This window comes from Ciconia boyciana, chromosome 1, assembly GCF_034638445.1.
Source record: "Ciconia boyciana chromosome 1, ASM3463844v1, whole genome shotgun sequence".
NCBI lineage: Eukaryota > Metazoa > Chordata > Aves > Ciconiiformes > Ciconiidae > Ciconia > Ciconia boyciana.
The window spans coordinates 219,912,015-219,931,273 of record NC_132934.1 but is presented as its reverse complement, the minus strand read 5'-3'; the positions used below and the strand labels follow the sequence as shown (position 1 = coordinate 219,931,273).

The window sequence follows — 19,259 nt, the reverse complement described above, 5'->3', positions numbered from 1 at the left end:
ACATCAGACTGGAGACCCCTGAAGTGCCCTTCCCACCCAAATTATCTGGTGGTTCTGCACTCTGAGTTTGCAAGACGTTTGCTTGCTTTTCTCACCCATGTCTTTTTTTGAAGGGCTCCATAAAGAAACAAGTTGAAGGTGCCTTTATACATCTGCTTTGTTTGGATGCTCTAAAAGACAGGATTGAAGAGGGGTGGGAGGAGGGTGTAGATGTTGCCCATCAGAGTGTGGAAGATGGGGATGCCTTTTTCCCAAATCTGTGCAGGACGGGCTAGCCAAGTTCTGGGATGAAGAAGACTGAGACCACACAACCTTCGGGCCCTCGTCCTTGGAGGCAATGCTGAGAGGTGTCACAAGGACCACAATAGAGGACAACAAAACGAAGAGGGTATCCGAACCCATGGTGAAGAAAATGAGGTCCGGTGCATGGATGCTGTTGAACGCCATCTCTCTGGATGGCAGCCAGGTCACCGTGGGATGGAGGCAAAGGGGATGGGACAAGGCAGTCCCCGGTCACCAGGCACCCAGAGGAGATGGAGGACTGGGGTATGATCAGGACTATGACCCTCTGTGGGTGCGTCAGCCCTATTTTGGCTGCCCTCATGCCTGTTGGCATGGTCATACAGCTCCATGGGGGCAGACAGCCATCAGCCTGTCAAGGGGCATGGCAAAAATCACTGCTGACTCCAGGAAGGTGAGGGAGCCTGTACCCCGCTGAGACACACGGGGGTACAGGCTAATTGCCAGGAGCAAGGACTGCAGCACCCTCGGCACGGTGAAGAGACACAGCCCAAGGTCAGTTAGGGCCAGCATGGAGAGGACACGATGCAGGACTGGTGGAGGCTTTGGTCTGCTTTTCTAGCATACAGAATAACACAATTTCCAGTGCTTGTAGTGACATGAACAGAACAAATTGAGGTGGAAATCTGGGGTAAGGTGTCCTTCACACCCAGGGAATGTGGTTAGCAGAAAGGCTGTGACCACAAGGCCGGTCCAGTGCTCACTCCCATGAGGTGCTCTTGGTGTCCTCTCCCTTTTTAGGGATTGCAATCTGCGCAGCCCAGATTTGGCTCAGGTCTAGTTTAGAAATGATAGAAAACTCCTGAATCCCTATGAATTGCATCATGCAGCCCTGAACTGATGGGAAGCTCACGCTAACAGGTTGATGGATTGTTCTCCTCTTTCATGGCAGCTTCTCTCAAACCTGAGACAGCACTGCAAGCCTTTGATGAATGAGCACACAGTGTTGCTTTGGAAAGAAAGGAAGGGAATTTCCACAACAACAGCACAGACTAATAACTGAATAGATTTCATAAGAGGAGAACTGCTTCTCATGAAAATTGGTAGGAAAAGGCATTAGGAAATAGTCTTAAATTATATAAATCAGAAAACAGTTGTGATCTGTGGTTGCGATACCTGCTCTTCCTCAGCCATTGGGAGATGTCACCTCTCCTCTCCTCCTGGAGCCTGCTCTCCTGCAGACCCACCATGAAAATGGAGCCCCCAGGTCTGCAAATGGTGAGATGGAAGATAAAACTTCTTATTTATCTCATAATAGACGTTGTTTGCAGTTTTTACAGGTGATAAGAAAAATAATTAGTTGAGTATCTATGCTAGGATAATTAATGGAGTCTGTGCAATGAAAAATGTGGTGGTGTGTTTTGTGCTTATGAGAGAAGTATTCATCTAAGGAGCAGTGTAAGGAGCAGGCTAACCAGAGGACTAGCAGGTATAATTATTTTTATCTGTCCTGATCCCCACACTTACCAAAATAACAGGAGCAGAAAAAAACCCCCAGTTCTCTTCGCTTCTTAGCATAAGCCAAAAATACTCTTTAACTGACTCTGTGCTGCCCCTGCTGGGGTTATATATAGTGTAAGGCACGATTTTATGCCTCTAGAGGGAATTCTCTGTCAGGAGCATCAGCATAATAGAGCATTTCAGAAGACAGGTCTTACAGCTCGTGGGATTGGAATATAATCATAACAAAATTCATCCATCCATGTGATATGTTTGTTGTGTTTTCCCACACTACTTGAAATGAGGATGAATGGTAATGTACTTGTTCTGATTTTGCAAAAGATGCTTTATTGCTTTCGAGAAGTAAATAAAGATGTTGTTTTCTCCAAGAAACAGTATGGAAATACCCAAGCTACCTAATGGCTCTGTGCTCCTGCAGAACCATTTTTTGGTAGTCTTATACACCACACGTTATGTTATGGGGATATTTGGACAGAAAATCTGTCTGCCTGTGAAACAAGGGGGATCCTTTTCAGCTTGCCTAGCCCATGGGAGAGAGCTTAATCTATAGGGCCACAAGCAATCCCACGGGTGAGACTGGAGGGATGGGGCCAGCTCTGCTGGCTGTTTTCCATGAGCCACGTTGTGCAAGGATTGGCTGGGAACAGGATCACAACTTTTTTCCTGTGTCACTAGCAAAATCTGATGTCATGGCAACTGCAGTACTGCTGCAAAAACCCTCAAGAAATATCGTTTGGATATTAAGAGATTTTTGATCCATCCCCCATGGTAACTTTGGAGAGATGAAGGTTTGAAACCCCAGAGTTTTCAGTGTTTTATTGGGATTCCACTGCTGATGTTTGAAAAATGATGTGTATGTAAGAATGTTTTTGCATGGCCAAAAAGCGTGCTCAACCTCCACCCATGCTGGTACACGCTGAGCTTGTGGGCACTGCACCTCCCTCTTGCCATCCCTTTCCCAACCTCTCTCCCCAAAGTTTTGCCACAGCAGAATTTAGATCTTCTCAAGCATACAGAGAAAGAAGAGTGAGGCACCACTTTTGCACTAAAAGGCCTGGCAGGGATGTGTGTATTTTTCTAGGGGTGCAAAGATCTAAAGATGCACTCCATTTTACCAAAATTCAGTGATGAAATCTAAGCGGTATTTCCAGGGAGTTCCATCTCTAGCTTACCTTCAGATCTAGTTGGCAAGTGCAGAGCAGCAGTTTCACCCTGGAGCCAACACCTACACATGGGGCAAATAATTGACTTTATTCAATGTTTAACATTTAAAAAATTCATGGTTCTTTTTTTAAAAGGGAAGAAAAATCTAGTGAAAAATATTTTTTTTCATCGCTGCTCTGACCAGCATTTCCTAAACATTTATGATCCTTGTGTTTGCTCTTGCAGCATTTACCCTTGTGCTGCCGCCAAGGTGGTAGCAGCTGAAGGTACGGCAGGGAGTACCATCACCTTCCTGGACTGTGTAGTTGGTTTGCATTTCATGGCCTCAGCCCCTGCAGCAGGTCCCAGGTGACTGTCATTGCTGCTGAGATTTCACGCAGGCATTATAAAAAGAGACAGCTTCCTCTGCATGTGGAACACAGGCAGGAGTGTGGTTCTCTGTCCCCCCGCATCTTCTGCCTGAGGACTTCAGCCAAACAGAGGTAAGGGCATCTGAAGGGTCAATGCACTTCCATGTCAGTCGTGCTTCATCACTGATGTTTTAATTTTGGGCGGGTCATTTTCCATTCAGATTTTGTGATAAAAGGTAGCTTTGGTTCACAGCTGGCTTGCTTATCTATCACTGTGCATTCCTGCAGCTGTTCCACACTCTCCATCCCTCCATCCATCCGTCTATCCATCCCTCCATCCATCCGTCTCCCTCTGTTGTGGTTTAACCCCACGGATGTTCACTGAATACCCCCTTCCTCCTTCCCCCAGATTTTATTGCTGAACACGATGTCATATGGTATGGAATATCCCTTTGGTCAGCTGGGGTCCTGGCTGTGTCCCTTCCCAAGTCCTTCTGCACCTCCAGCCTACTCGCTGGTGGGGCAGGGTGAGAAACAGAAAAGACCTTGATGCTGTGTAAGCACTGTTCAGAAATAAATAAAACATCAGTGTTTTCTCAACACTTTTGGTCACAAATCCAAAACAGCACCGTATGAGCTACTATGAAGAAAATTAACTCTATCCCAGCCAAAATCAACCCTCCAAACCCATCACCTTGCCACCCAGGCAGCTATTGCCAGCACACCCCTCGGCTGCCTGTTTGTCTATCCATCTATCCACATCCATCTTCATCATCTATCTCTATTTCTTCCCCACCACACGGTCTCCTCTCAGTGTTGTCCACAGCCCGGGTGCCTCCTGCTGCAACACAGGGAGACTGTAGGGATGCAACTGCTGATATTTGGAGGAGGGAGTGGACATTTCTATAGAGAGCAACATCCAGTGTTATAACAGCATATTTCAAACAGATTTAAGAGCTTTAAGAACTGTGTTTTTTCATGGGATCTTTCACAAAACACAGATTATGCCCCATCTGCTGATGGGACGATGTTTCGCTCCTGTCTCTGAAGCGGCTGGTGCTGAGCACACTTGGAAATGGCACACTTGGAGATGGAGAAGCAGTTCCTCTGGTCCTTACTCACTGAGAGCCTGACAGATGGTGCTATGAAGCACGACCGAGCAAGGATTACGCTCTGTCTACAGGCTCCGTGTTCATCCTTCTGGGCAGAAGCTGAGCATCCACCGGAGCCAGAGCGCCCACTCCTCCCCCGTGGCACGGCACCCAGCTGGGCTGTGGAAATTCATCCTTTCCCTGTGGGCAGACACATTGCTTACGTGTCTCGACAAGGACAAAAATAAAAGGAGGATGGGAAGAGCAGGTGAGGAATATTCCTTCCTCAGCCTCACTGTGGAGCAATCGAGGTGAACATCTTCGTGGAGGGGCACTGCGGGGGGCAGGACGCCCAGCCTCTGGGGCAGCCCCATGGGTGGAGGATGGGACTTTTCCCAGTTTAATGAATATTTATCCAGGCCAGAACAGTCAGCGATGCACAGAGTGAACAAAGCAATCTTTTTATTTTTGTGGGACATCCAAAGCACATTTACAGATGATGAGGATGAGGCACATGTTCAAGTCTGTACACCCATATTCAAATACTTAAATCTATATTTTCATGTTGAAGATAATTAGAGCACCCTGGAAAGCTGTCTGCTAATTTAACTTATCAAGCTAATTATTTAGCTGGTGAAGTAAAGAGTGGAGGCACAGATGTCTGGAGCTTTGTCTGAGAAGTGAGGCAGTTGGAAGTAGACTAATTCCATTTTTCACGGCACACTAATGAGCTTAGCCACATGCCCTCCAATTAAACAATGCCATGTTCCCTGTTTGCATAGACGGATGGACCGTGAATTCCTTGAGTGCTGTGGGCTGGAAAAGTTTAACTTCTTCCACATCAGCCACTTCAGCCCCTGAAAAGAGCAGCAGACAAGCCAGGCAAATAATGAGCATAGGTTACAGGAGCATTTTATAACTTTTTTTTTTTTTTTCACTTACAACCCCAAAAGGTACCGTCCCTGTATTCAAAGCTTAAGCCCTGTAAGCATGGCTTTTCTTTTGTGATTTCTGTTTCACATAGCACTGTATTTCCCTGAGGTATCTGTGGGCTGTGGATTGGAAGCCCTTGGTTGACAGTTCTGTAGAAGAAATGAGAGCTGGGTTTGTGTACACATTGCTTAATTTTACCCATAACCCTTAGCTGTAATAACAACATTCCTGCTAAGAATTATCGTTGCTGTGTATATTACTAACACACGTAGCGACTGGGATACCTGTCACTTTGAATAGCTTGGTGGGCTATCAGTAAGAACTATAGTAATGGCAACAACTATTAGAATAGTAAATAATCTCCAAAGTGAAGGGAAACTATAATGCTCTAAATTTGCCAATGCCTGACCCAATTTAGACTTGCAGGAGTGACCGTGTCCCCTCGGGGGTCAGGGTGGGTGACCAATAAATTTCGGTAATTGCTGCTGTTTCTGTAGCTCCCAGGGACCCTTGCCAAGGAGCACAGTCCCACGGTGCCGGGTGTTGCACAGACACAAAACAGGGAGAAAACTGGAGCCTTTTCCCCTTTCCTTTCCACGGAAGGGTAGGTTAAACGATAGTAAAGGGTGCAGGTGGAGGACAGGAGGACAAGCAGGACTGTATCTGCCAAGAGCCAAGCCATGGTCCAAACTCAGCAGCCGGGCAGGGAGCGGTGGTTTGCAGAGCTCCAGACAGGGCATCCTGCAGTGGATGAAAGACGAAAATCTGAAAATCCAGCAAGCAAGCTGAGGGAGCTGGCTGGGCAGGCTGGTACCTGCAAGCAAGGACAGACAACCGGCTGGAGGCACAGCCTGGGAGGGGAAACAGGCATCTGTTGTCTGCTGCAACAGCCCATGGGCAAGGAGCAAGGATGGTGAGAGGGACCATTGCCCTCCTGCAATGTCCTGCATGGAAGTGCATGGGGTGAGGCTGTGTGCATCAGGGACTGAGAGTGGAGGTGTGGAAAAGGCCGGGGACCGAGGGGAAAGGCTGAAAATCCGATGTAGAGAGCTGGAGAGGGACCCATGTGGAAGCAGAGACGAGGGCCTGAGTGCCAGGGAAGGACAGCGATGTTGCTTACAGCAACTGAGAGAAGAGGCTGTAGCAATGTTCTGGGAGGAATGTAGCCCCGGTGCAGTAAATGATGTTATTATTGACTTTACAGGTGAGGAGCCTAGGGAAAATAGAGCAGGAAAAAGGACTGAACCAGCACTGCAAAGTGCTTGTCTCTGCTCTGGCACATCTTCAAGAAGGAGAAAAGAAATGAGAACTTCACGCCACGACACCAGACTCTTTTCATTGCCCTGCGAAATCTAATCCTGCATTACCTTTGAATTGCTAATGAAAAAGGAGCCTTTAACGAAGGCAGGACTGGAGCGAGCATGTCCCCAGGGAACAGCAGCTGTGCTGGTGCCCTGGCTTTCCTGCTGACAGGCATTCCCAGGTTTCCACCCCTGGGTTTTCTTCCCTTGCTGTCTGATGCTCATCACAATGCTGGGAAATGGCACCATCCTACTCGTCGTGAGAGTGAACCAAAAGCCCCACCAGCCCACTTACTACTTCCTTTCGATGCTGGCAACCATGGACCTGGGCCTGACTCTGTCCACCTTGCCCACGATGCTGCGTGTCTTTTGGTTCGGCTTCCCGGTCTGCCTCACCCAGGTGTTCTGCATCCATGTCTTCTCCTTCATGGAGTCCTTGATGCTTCTGGCCATGGCCTTGGATCACTGCCTGGCCATCTGCTGCATGCTGAGATACTCTTCCATCCTCACCAGTGCCAGGGTTGCAAAGACAGGGATGGTCTGCCACTCTCTGACGCTGCTCCCACTCATCTGCCTGCTCACACAACGGCCGTTCTGCCGGTTCCACGTGCTGTCCCACTCCTACTGCCTGTACCAGGACATGGTACGGCTGGCATGCACAGACTCTACCCTGAGCACCCTGTATGGCCTAACCCTGGTGCTGTTCATGATCCTAGACTCAGTGCTCATCACCTTGTCCTACACCATGATCATTAAGGCCGTGGTGGGCATCACCTCCAGAGAGAAGCAGACCAAAGCCCTCAACACTTATGTCGCTCACTTCTGTGTTGTCCTCATCTTCTATGTCCCCATGGTCAGCCTGTCCATTATACACCGGTATGGGAAGAATGCCACACCCTTCAGCCACACGTTCATGGCCAACGTCTACCTTTTTGTCCTGCTTGTGTTGAACCCCATCATCTACAGCATGAAAAACAAGCCCATTCGCAAAGGCCTCCTCAGGCTCCTGTGTCAACGACTGGCCTGGCCTGGCCACGGCCAGCAGCCCAGGAGTCACTGAGAAGTGGGAAGCTTGCCTACATTAAATGCCCATAAAAAGTGATAGGTCAAACATAAGCAGGAGTTTAAGAGAGAGAAAAATTAATGGGAAGAGCACCTTGCAAAGGATGCTCTGTCAGCAGAATGCTCTTTAAATGCATCAAAAGCAGGAATCCATCTAGGAAACAGGTGGACCACTTGGTGACCAAGGGTGAGAAGCATCCTCAGGGGTGATAAGGCCATCGCAGAGAAGCTCAGTGAATTCTTTGCATCGGATTTCTATACCCGACACTGTCTTCATAGCAAAGGGATTAGAGGATCTTGATCAGTTTGAAGTAAATATGGAGGAGGGGTTACATCAAAGAAATATCAGTTAAATACCACTGACTCCCAGGACCAGGTGTCATTCACCTGAGAATCTGGAAGGAGCTCACGTGAAGCTGCAGAGCTGCTGGGCAGGGTGCATCACTCTATTGCAAATGGTCATGGTGCTGCAGGGCGGATCATCCCTTCAGCTCCGCCTGCAAAAGGGGCTCCATGGGTTCCTGAGACCTACTGACCAGTGGGCTTGATTTCCATCTCTGGTGGGACAGCAGAGGCTGTGATAAATAGTAAAGTCACTAAGCATATGGGTAAACACATATGGTAAAGCTCTTGCAGAGCCAGCCAGGCTACTGCAAGAGGGAATCCTGCCATGGCAGTCTGCTGGGCTTCTGTGAGAGTGGCTCCAGCTGGAGGGATCCCGTGGCCATAACACACATGGATGCCCAAAAGCCTTTGACTAAATGCTTTTAATGAAATTACTTTGGAGGGGCATTGGAGGAAACCCTCTTCTAGGGATGGGAAGTTGGTTAAAGTAAGGGTAGGTCATTTTCAGTCCAGAGAAGAGTCAGCAGTGGCCTCCACAGGGGATCTCTGCTAGGACTCATTTTATTCTGCATTGTCATCAGTGACTTGGATGAGGGAGTGCACAGCGAACTCTCAAAGCTTGCAGATGACACTAGGTCAGCCACTGGACTGATAGCAACTCTGTTCTGTGTTTTTATAGGATTGTTAAAACTTTAATTGCAATAACAATAAATGCTTGGCTCCACATAGAAGGTATGCTTCCTTTTGCTGTAACAAGCTTTTGAGTGTACCACAGCCCCAACGCACACAGAACCACCACAAGACTTGTTAACAACTGAATGTGATAAGCTATTATTTGGATCACAAGTCCCACCAAAGTGGGTCTCAAAGCAAGGAGTTTGAAGAAACTCTTGCTGCATGGTGGTAGGTATATGTAATACATCTGTTGATAGTTCTCCTGGGCTGCCATGAGAGACAGGGAAACCCCATGAAGGTTTGTCAAACCCAGTGCTCAACCCTGAATCCCAAGGGAGAGGGCTCAGCCTGAGGAAGGCAGCTTCTGTTGTTTGGGTCACATCAGCGAAATCTTATCAGGTAACCTGTAAAGCATTGATGACCATTCAGTTCTCAGTCTGACTTGGAATACGTAGGGTATTTTTTTTTATTTTTCTGTAATTTCCCTTGGGTATTCTTGTGCCCATTTAGGCTTCAATAAATACCAGTGTTCCTTGGTTGTTCTCAGCCATTACAGCTTTATGTAAGGGAAAAAAGAAGGCAGGATTTATTCTGGCCCTTCTTAGCCCCTCCTGGGATGGTGGATGCTGCAGATGCGTGAGGAAGGCACTGGCCTTTGATATAGAGCCTTGGGCACAGCAGGGCTGCAGCCAGCACTGCTACCAATGATTTTGTTTTGTTTTAAGTGCATAGCACTGCTTCACCTCTCTGCTTTCTAACCTTAGGCCAAAGCAATCCTATTCAAATAAATGGAAATCAAAGCAGAGGGAGGTATGGGGAGCAGGCAGGACATTCTGGGGTGAAACCAGCCCCAACTATCTGCTTTAGGGTGATCTGAGCCACTCTTCTCCAAGCTCTGTCTTGATTAGATCTCCTCCTGAGTGACAGGAGCTTAAACACCCAGTGTGCATGGAGGCACCTCATTTCAGGAGTCTCCGGTGGAGCTGGCTCTCCTGTTGCTGTAATACAGGATGGTGGAGCTGGACTCACTCACACCAGCTGGGGATCTGACCTGAACCCTTTTTGCATATAATTCTGCTCCCATTACAACCTGATGATATTGTGAGCCTGGTGCTGCCGCAGTGATATTGCACAGGCTCTGTTTCCATTGGGGGTCTGCACTGAGCTGGTGCACAAGTGGCTGGTCCAGGCAGAGCAGATGAACCATCGCTGCTGCTGTAAGTCTGCAACACCCCAGAATGGGCTGGTTACAGTCCCTGGGAAGGGAAACGCATGGTGACTTTCAGCTCCCGCAGCACGAATCACAGCTTTTGGATATGTCTTGTTCCTGCTGGAAATGTTACCTGGCTGGAGCGAGAGGGCTTTGCCATACGCCCCAGGTCCTTAGACACTTCGCAGTCTTAGCAAGTCTGGCTGCAGGTGTAAAAAGCTTGAATAAACAGCTATTGCATGTGTGTAGATCTATGCTGCAGTGCATGCTGATGCACTAGAGCCTAGATGGCTGAGCACATCTAGGAAGCATTAGATTTTCCGTGCAGATACATGCCCAGGCAGTGCTGGCCAGGAGGATCAATTCTGTCATTCTGGCAGGAGCTCTGGGTCCAGCTGAACCAGTGCCATGGTGAAGGTGGGAAACTCTTACATCCACATGTCCATTGCTATGACCTCCTTGTCTAAAAAGAAGGGCCATTAGCTTAGGAACCTCAGCCAGTTACAGCTCCTGCATTATTGACCAGGAATGTATAGAAGACTGTAGATACTGCAACACTCCTTTATGAAGCAAAGAAAATGCTGTGGGCCTAGACACAGGGTATACTTCAGCTACTGCATAAGAAGAGTTTAAAGGTTCAGGATCCTCAGCAGTCAAATGGATGACAGGATGGAGCAGAGAGTATCTAAACTGTTATTCACCAGCTGTTCTACTATATGCAAAACCTCTTGGGTCTTCTGTGTCCTACATCTGCGCCTTCTTGGAGTGTGATTTTTGTGTATCCCTCTGCAGATCTGTTTAGTTTTTGCATTATAAATAATGAGGTTTAGCAGAGGGGGTACAAGGAGGTAGATATTGGCCATGAGGACATGAATCAGAGAAGAGGCAGGTTTCCCAAGCCTGTACACCATGGACAAGCCAATCATGGGGCTATAATAAATCAAAACAGCACAGATATGAGATGCAGGTGTTCAGGACCTTGACATGCTCTTCCTTGGATGTGATACTCAGCACAGTCTTAATGATATGGCATAGGACAGAAGGATAGACAGCAAGTCTAGCCCAAAGGTAGCCAGGACGACAAATAAGCCATACATACTATTCACCTTGATATCTGCAGAGGGCAGCTGGAGCAAGTTGGGGTGCAAACAGAAGGACTGAGTCAGCACGTGGGACCTGCAGAACAACAGCTTCTTCTGAAATATCAGCAAGGGGCTAATGCTTCTCGCTGTGAGCCCCAGCCTGATGACACCTACCTGGGGTTGGTCAGGATGGACTCATACTGCAAGGGGTTGTAGATGGCCATGAAGTGGTCGAAGGCCGTGGCCCACAGCACCCCAGAGTCCAGGACGGAGAAGCAGTGAATGAAGAAGATCTGGGTGAGGCAGGCATCAAACCTGATCTCCCGTGAATCAGAGAGCAGCATGCTCAGCACTGTGGGGAGCATAGTGAGAGACACACCAAGCTCTGCGATAGCCAGCATGCACAGGAAGAGGTACATGGGCTCATGGAGGCTGCACTCTGATGACAAAGAGGATTGCACTGTTTCCCAGGATGGAAATAATGTACATGCAGCAAAAAGGGATGGCAAGCCACAGGTTGCCATTTCCATTCCTGGGATTCCTGTTAGAAGGAAGGTAGAAGGTTTAAGGAACCTACTGTTGGTCATTTTCCTACTGCAGCATCTTCATCCTGTCAATGATCAAGCAGCAGATGCCACTCATCCTACAAAAGAATTCACAGAAATCATAAAGGAGTAATCATGCCATAAAGAAAAGCTTTCTTCGTGTCTCTGTCACTGCAGTGATGGGGATCCAGACTTCTCGGTTTGCTGAGACAGCAAGAGGGCATTTTACCTTTGTGATCAGTTCTTGGCATGGAGAACTACAGCTCCCAAAAGTCATAGAATCATAGAATCACAGAATCATAGAATCATTTAGGTTGGAAAAGACCTTTAGGATCATCAAGTCCAACTGTTAACCCAGCACTGCCAAGCCCACCACTACACCATGTCCCTAAGCACCACATCCACACAGCTTTTGAATACCTCCAGGGATGGGGACTCCACCACTTCCCTGCCAGCCCGTTCCAGTGCTTGGCAACCCTTTCGGTGAAGTAAAATGTCCTAATATCCAAACTAAACCTCCCCTGGCGCAACTTGAGGCCATTTCCTCTCGTCCTATCGCTTGTTACCTGGGAGAAGAGACCGACCCCCACCTCGCTACAACCTCCTTTCAGGTTGTTGTAGAGAGCGATGAGGTCTCCCCTCAGCCTCCTTTTCTCCAGACTAAACAACCCCAGGTCCCTCAGCCGCTCCCCATCAGCCTTGTGCTCCAGACCCTTCCCCAGCTCCGTTGCCCTTCTCTGGACACGCTCCAGCCCCTCAATGTCTCTCTTGGAGTGAGGGGCCCAACACTGAACACAGCATTTGAGGTGCGGCCTCACCAGTGCCGAGTACAGGGGCACGATCACTGCCCTAGTCCTGCTGGCCACACTATTTCTGATACAAGCCAGGATGCCATTGGCTTTCTTGGCCACCTGGGCACACTGATGGCTCATATTCAGCAGGCTGTCGACCAACACCCCCAGGTCCTTTTCTGCCAGGCAGCTTTCCAGCCACTCTTCCCCAAGCCTGTAGCGTTGCAGGGGGTTGTTGTGGCCCAAGTGCAGGACCTTGCACTTGGCCTTGTTGAACCTCATACAACTGGCCCCAGCCCATCGATCCAGCCTGTCCAGGTCCCTCTGCAGAGCCTTCCTACCCTCAAACAGATCAAGACTCCCACCCAACTTGGTGTCATCTGCAAACTTACTGAGGGTGCACTCGATCTCTTCGTCCAGATCATTGATAAAGATATTAAACAGGACTGGCCCCAACACAGAGCCCTGGGGAACACCGCTTGTGACCGGCCGCCAACTGGATTGAACTCCATTCACCTCAACTCTTTGGGCTCGGCCGTCCAGCCAGTTCTTTACCCAGTGAAGCGTACGCCCGTCCAAGCCATGAGCAGCCACTTTCTCCAGGAGAATGCTGCAGGTGTCAAAGGCTTTACTAAAGTCTAGGTAGACAACATCCACAGCCTTTCCCTCATCCACTAAGCAGGTCACCTTGTCATAGAAGGAGATCAGGTTGGTCAAGCAGGACCTGGCTTTCCTAAACCCATGCTGACTGGGCCTGATCACCTGGTTGTCCTGGACGTGCTGCGCGATGGCACTCAAGATAATCTCCTCTATAACCTTCCCTGGCACCGAGGTCAGGCTGACAGGCCTGTAGTTCCCTGGATCCTCCTTCCAGCCCTTCTTGTAGATGGGCATCACATTTGCTAAACTCCAGTCAGTGAGGACCTCCCCAGTTAGCCAGGACTGCTGGTAAAGGATTGAAAGTGGCTTGGTGAGCACTTCCGCCAGCTCCCTCAGTACTCTTGGGTGGATCCCATTCAGCCCCATAGACCTGTGTGTATCTAAGTGGTGTAGCAGGTCGCTAACCATCTCCCCTTGGATCATGGGGGCTTCATTCTGCTCCCCGTCCCTGTCTTCCAGCTCAGGGGGCTGGGTACCCCGAGAACAACTGGTCTGACTATTAAAGACTGAGGCAAAGAAGGCGTTAAGTACCTCAGCCTTTTCCTCAGCCTTAGTCACTATGTTTCCCCCCGTATCCAATAAAGAATGGAGATTGTCCTTATCCCTCCTTTTGTCAGAGAGCTTATGGAGATGGAGGGACACAGTACCTGGCTGATGGTTGAATAACGGGCCTGTCTGTGCCAGGACACAGAGAGCTGTTTACTAGATTGGCAGATGTGATACCGTATTGTCTGTGTTGCAGTAGAGGGCAAAAAGACTCGAAAGGTGGCATCCTGGATGAAGGGTGAAAGCAGACTTGTATCTCATACAGAAAGCCCACCTCTGGACTTGGGAGTTGTGGAGGGGGTTCACCGGTCCTTGCTCCGGCTTTTCCTTGTCCTGTAGAAGAGCAAGAGAAGGACAACCATGCAGATACCTAGGCCTGTGCTCTGATATTACCAGGTTACTCCCTCACCTGGATGTCTAAGTGTGGCTTCCAGTGCTTTATGAATGAGATTCCCATATCGCTTCTGTGTGGGTGTTGCAGAGCACGTCTTCTCTGCTGGCTGTGAGCTTCATCCCCATTTTAGATCTCTTTTTTTTTTTTTAAATTCTTTGCAACTCTATTTTCTTTCTTTCTGTGAATGAATATCAGACTTGGTGATCTTTTCCTTCCCTAAAAATAACCTTGGCAGCAAAGACCTGATATAAGTGCCTTTGCACCAAGTGGTTTCTGCATCTTCGAGAGCTGTGCACAGCTGAGAACCCAAATAGTGCGGCAACATTTTGCAGGATCCAGCAAACAAGCATTCACCAGCGTGCTGCCAAAAAGCAGCGTTGTGAACATCTGCTAGTCCAAGAGCAAAAGATTTTGGACTTGGATATTCTCGTATGTACAAACACAAGTGCTGTCTTCCAGTATAAATGAGGTAAACAATAACCAAATCACCCTCTCTCAGGGAGGAGAGCTCTGGCAGCTCCCTGTGCTGTACAGGAACCACTTCTGCATCCTGAGAATAAAAGATTTCAGTCCTACTTACCCACCTTGCCAAGCTGTAACACGGGCAAGGATTTTCCTTCCTTACAGGTCACTGTCCCCTCACCTGGGTGCAGGTGCCTGCTGTGTAGGTATCAGCATCTCAGCTGGTTGTCTGGACCCCACCAATCACATTGGGGAACAGGCATTGCCAGAAGGCAGTTTGTCTCACCCTGATGTCTACCCTGGTCAGATAAACTGTGCGTACAGCCCTCACTGACAAGAAAAAGGTCTGAGGGTAACAAGATCTTCATTGCGTGTACATCCTCCCTTTAAAACTAATAATCACTTTAACACTAATACTACAGTAACACTGACAAAGTGTTATTATCTGAAATTATCTAACAGCTGACGTGAAAAGCAGCACAGAAAAAGCAGATCACTTTGCCTTAAATATGGAGCAATACCCAAATAGGAGCTGCCTGAGCATCTTGCCTCCAGGCTGCCAGTGAATGCATCTTTACATCGCCACTCCACAAGATGCCCCAGGATGCCCAGGCTCTCTGGATACTTCTGCGTCTTTTTTTTTTGGTTGATCCACTGTCTCAAAGGAGGTGATGCAAACATACTATTAAGAGAGAATCCCAGTGTCAAGTGGGAGGCTACTGTGGAATTGTCTTGGGTTTGGACGAGGAGCTAAATAGGACTAGCAACTAGATGTAGAGTCAAAGCAGGACTTGAATGTGGTGTGGGCTTCTGGCTTCAACAAGGAGACATCAGACAGGAGGAAACTTTCCTGGGAGACCCTCTGTAGGGGTGAGAAGGATAGATGTGAACCTACCAAGAGGAGAGAGCAATGGTGGCAAGATCTCCCTTTCCTGGCAGCTGTGGCCTCAGGCACCATTGTCAGGAGATGAAACTCCTGAAAACACTGGGCTACCCATCAAAACGCTCAGTTTTGGCCTTTTTCAGCAATGGGACCATTTGTTGCCTTTGGATTTCAAAGCACCACCCCAAAGTTGTACACCACCCCCGTGAAAGTGTGCTTGTGTCCCTGGTACAGACCTCCTCAGCTTTCCCACCACTTTCTCCAGGCAGCTCACATACAGTGTTAGCATTGACTGGAGGGCACTGCTGACCCCCTCCCACCCCAGCAGCCACCCATCCATACTGTGCAATGATCCAGATGTCACAGCCAGTGTTATTTATTTACAGAGAAGGGAATCCTAGAGTAGGAGCCTAATCTGTTGGTGCTGAGTATCTGATATTATATGGTGGTGATGGCTTGTATGCACACATCTCATAGGTCACAAGGAGCTATATGGGTTGGCCAGTCACCTTTGGACGTATCTGACCAGCAACCATCCCCTGCTGTCATTTCTTTCTTAAAAAAGGCATCTCTTAGAAGACCTCTCCCATTGCTACTGGAGGAGACAGCATGATGGAACGGATGGACATTGGTCATGAGGGCAGCTCCCATGTTCTTAATGAAAATGAAAAAGAAAACAACATTTTTTGTGGAGTCTGAAGAAAAATGGGGCTTCTACCTCACCAGAGCAGTGGCGGGTGAGCATCAGTCCACAAGAAATGGTGCAGCCCTGCTTTATGAAGTGGGTGCTCGAGACTGGCTCAGACGAACTGCAGTTGTATCTATCCTCCTTTGGCTTCCCCCACCTCTTGTCTGTGGTCCATGAGAAGCCACTTCTGTTTTATCTGAAGAAAAAGGATGAACTGAGTTGAAATGTAAGTATTCTACTGAAATGGTGCCAAAAAATATTCATTTCCCGTTTTGTCTGCAGCCTAACATCTGCTTTGCTTCAGCAGAAGTGCATGTTCTCTTCCTGGGGGCCCCGCCTCCTGCTTCCCTGCTGGTATCCAGCTCATGGAGAGATAGCTGGAGACTCCTCATGGGTGGCCACGATAGTCAGGGCTGCTCAGGAAGATAGAGAGCCCCAAGAAATGCCAGGTCAGGTCAGAGATCTCCTCTCTATCCATTAGTGCTCTTCAGTTTGCACTAAAAATAGAGCAAAGGTCTGTAACGTGCTTGAGTTTCATAACTTGAGTTTGGGTTGTCTGACCTTCACCTCATTCTGCTGCCTACCTTTTTCAGATATAGAGCAGTGATTTCATAAAACATGTTTGCCTGTTTATTGGGATAGCTGACATATTAGTATAGTGCAATACTGTTAGCAATGATCTCCCTGTGACAGGTAATTCCAAATAATTGCATCAGACAGGGTTTCTGATATTTTTGAAAGTGTTTATGTTTACATAGGACTTTTGGAATTTGCTAGCATAGGATTATTGTAGGTTTTGCCTTCCTTACAAAAAAAAAAAAGGTTAATGCTTAAAATTGAATTCTACCCATTTCCTTCTACAAGGACAGTCACCATTCCCATCCGAGCGCCTTCCCATAGCATCATTTAGGTTGGAAAAGACCTTTAAGATCATTGAGTCCAACCATAAACCTAACACTGCAAAGGCCATCACTAAACCATGTCCCTAAGCCTACATGTCTTTTAAATACCATCACACAGTCCAGGGAACACTCTTCATATAATGAAAGCTGCTGCAGGAAGATCATTTGGAGATATCCAACCTTCCAGTGTAAATATTTTAATCATGAGAGGATATTTTTTTTAGTAGTGAAAGAATTTTAACAGTGAGGAGTTTAACTTCTGGGAGGGGCCAACGCTCCATCTCCCAGTGGTGTAGAAGCCAGACTGAATGTCTTTATGCCAAGTTTCATCACACAATGGACGAAACCTCCTGGACAGTGATAACAGAAGAGACAATCTAGTGATTTCTGCAAGAATGCATTGCTTAAACTCCAGGCATTGAGGAAGGGTTCCTCCCTGAACAAATAAATAGTAACAGCATTAACTCTTGTTAAATTTACCAGCATCGTCAGTAAATTATAAGCACAGTTTGAGGCACATACATATGGGTCAGGTTCCCTTTCGCTGGAAGAGGAGGACCACCCTTTCCCAGAGCTTCTTGGTGCTCACACCATAAACAATGGGGTTTAACATGGGGGGCACTAGCAGGTAGAGATTGGCCACTGTTACATGGATGTGGGGAGGGATGCTCTGCCCAAACCGGTGTGTGAGGAATGTGAAGAGGGCAGGGACATAAAAGGCAAGGATGACACAGACATGAGATGCACAAGTGCTGAAGGCTTTAAGTCGTGCCTCTGGGGATGACAGCCTCATTACCACCCACAGGATCATGGTGTAGGACACAGAGATCAGGATCATGTCAGATCCTGTCACTATGAAAGCCACGAAGAGGCCATAAATGACATTGACTCTGGTGTCCCCACATGCTAGCTTCACCACAGCCATGTGCTCACAGTAGGAGTTGGCGATGACGTGGTGCTGGCAGAAGGGCACCCTGCAGAGGAGGAAGCAGAAGGGACTCACCAGGAGGACCCCACGCACCAGCACCAGGCTCCGAAGGGCCACCACCACCGGCACAGAGATGATGCTGGAGTGCCGCAGCGGGCAGCAAATAGCGATGTAGCGATCCGAGGCCATGACCATGAGCACGCCTGACTCCACTGATGAGAAGGTATGGATGAAGAACAACTGAGCAAGGCAGGAGACAAACCCGATCTCCCTGGAGCCCAGCCAGAAGATGCCAAGCATTTTGGGTAGCATGGACGTTGATAGGACCAGGTCAGTGAAGGCCAGCATGGCCAGGAAGAGGTACATGGGCTTGTGCAGGCTCGGCTCTGTCTTTATAATGAGGAGAAGGGTGATGTTGCCCAGCACAGCAATGGCATACATGATGCAGAAGGGGAAGGCAATCCAGAACTGCTCCTTCTCCAGCCCAGGGATGCCAACGAGTAGCAAATAGGGAGGGTGGGAGAAGGCAGTAGAGTTCAGAGACATGAAACCCTTCTTGTCTCTTGCCTACACTGAGGGCTCTTGCGTCCTGTAAAAAAGCATCAAACACCCTCGACCTGATCTGGTCAGTGGCAAACAGAGACTGGCATGTGGTATGGTCTCGAAGCTCAAATTCCCCACACAGCCACCCATCCCTGTGACAGCTGCTTGCACTGGTTCAGGAGAGCACTTTTGAAGCAAGTGTCCTGACAGTTTCCACTGAAAGTGTTCTGTCCCACTCGGTGGAGCGGTCCTGGAGCATGCGGACTGGATTCCTCCTGGATCAAACTGAACAGAAAGGCTGCCCTAGGTGCACACCTGATGCTCTCCAGTGTCCAAAGGGTGTCCAGCCCAGGAGACCAGATGAAAGGTGGTCTGAAGTAAACCTTCTTGAAATGTGTGTAGTGGGGATATGAAGTCATTAGCACCAGCCCTATAGCTCTACAGCTTTTAACAGCACTGTGCTGCTTGCCAGTGTAAACAGAGGCAACGAGTGCTTGCCTCAGTCAAGAAACATGATTTCAGGGCAAAAAACTGAGCCAGTGCCACAGTATTTGACATCCCCCCCAAACACAGTGCTCCAGTGATGTCTATTCTCCCCCCTCCAAAAAAAAGACTGCAGCTCACTCAGCCCCAGCATGTTGCTCAGCTCATTTTTTTTTCCCTAATACCTGGGAAAAAGGATTCCTTGAAGTGCCCTGCAGCACAGATTAGGCCAATGTTCCTGACCTGATAAGACCCTTCAGAAACCTTCCTGGGGCCGACCGCACTTGTGCTGGAGTGCTGCAGGGAGCAGAGGGACGGAGAAGACAATAGCAGCTTCCCAGAAGAGAGCTAAGCTTTTCCTCCCCGAGGGTCCGGTGCTAGCCGAGCCAGCGGGGTCTGCTCCCACTGCATCAGGAGTGAGATTTCACACCGTGACCACTGCAGCCCAGCCCAGCATGGC

General features: G+C 48.5%; 2 protein-coding genes and 1 pseudogene across 2 annotated transcripts; 1 reads left to right on the top strand and 2 right to left on the bottom strand.

Annotated features, from left to right (window-relative positions):
• Nucleotides 1-6,720: 6,720 nt before the first annotated feature.
• On the top strand, nt 6,721-7,660 carry LOC140651158 (olfactory receptor 51Q1-like). The gene is given in 2 exon segments (XM_072860346.1): nt 6,721-6,788; nt 6,790-7,660. Coding segments are annotated over 2 exon segments (939 nt in total).
• A 2,885-nt stretch (nt 7,661-10,545) lies between these two features.
• On the bottom strand, nt 10,546-11,561 carry LOC140651097 (olfactory receptor 51G2-like; annotated as a pseudogene).
• Nucleotides 11,562-17,374: 5,813 nt separating this feature from the next.
• Nucleotides 17,375-18,376, bottom strand: LOC140646701 (olfactory receptor 52R1-like). Its single transcript, XM_072851062.1, has one exon. It carries the CDS (start codon nt 18,317-18,319, stop codon nt 17,375-17,377), a length of 945 nt encoding a protein of 314 aa, XP_072707163.1. The 5' UTR covers nt 18,320-18,376.
• Between the last annotated feature and the right edge of the window lie 883 nt (nt 18,377-19,259).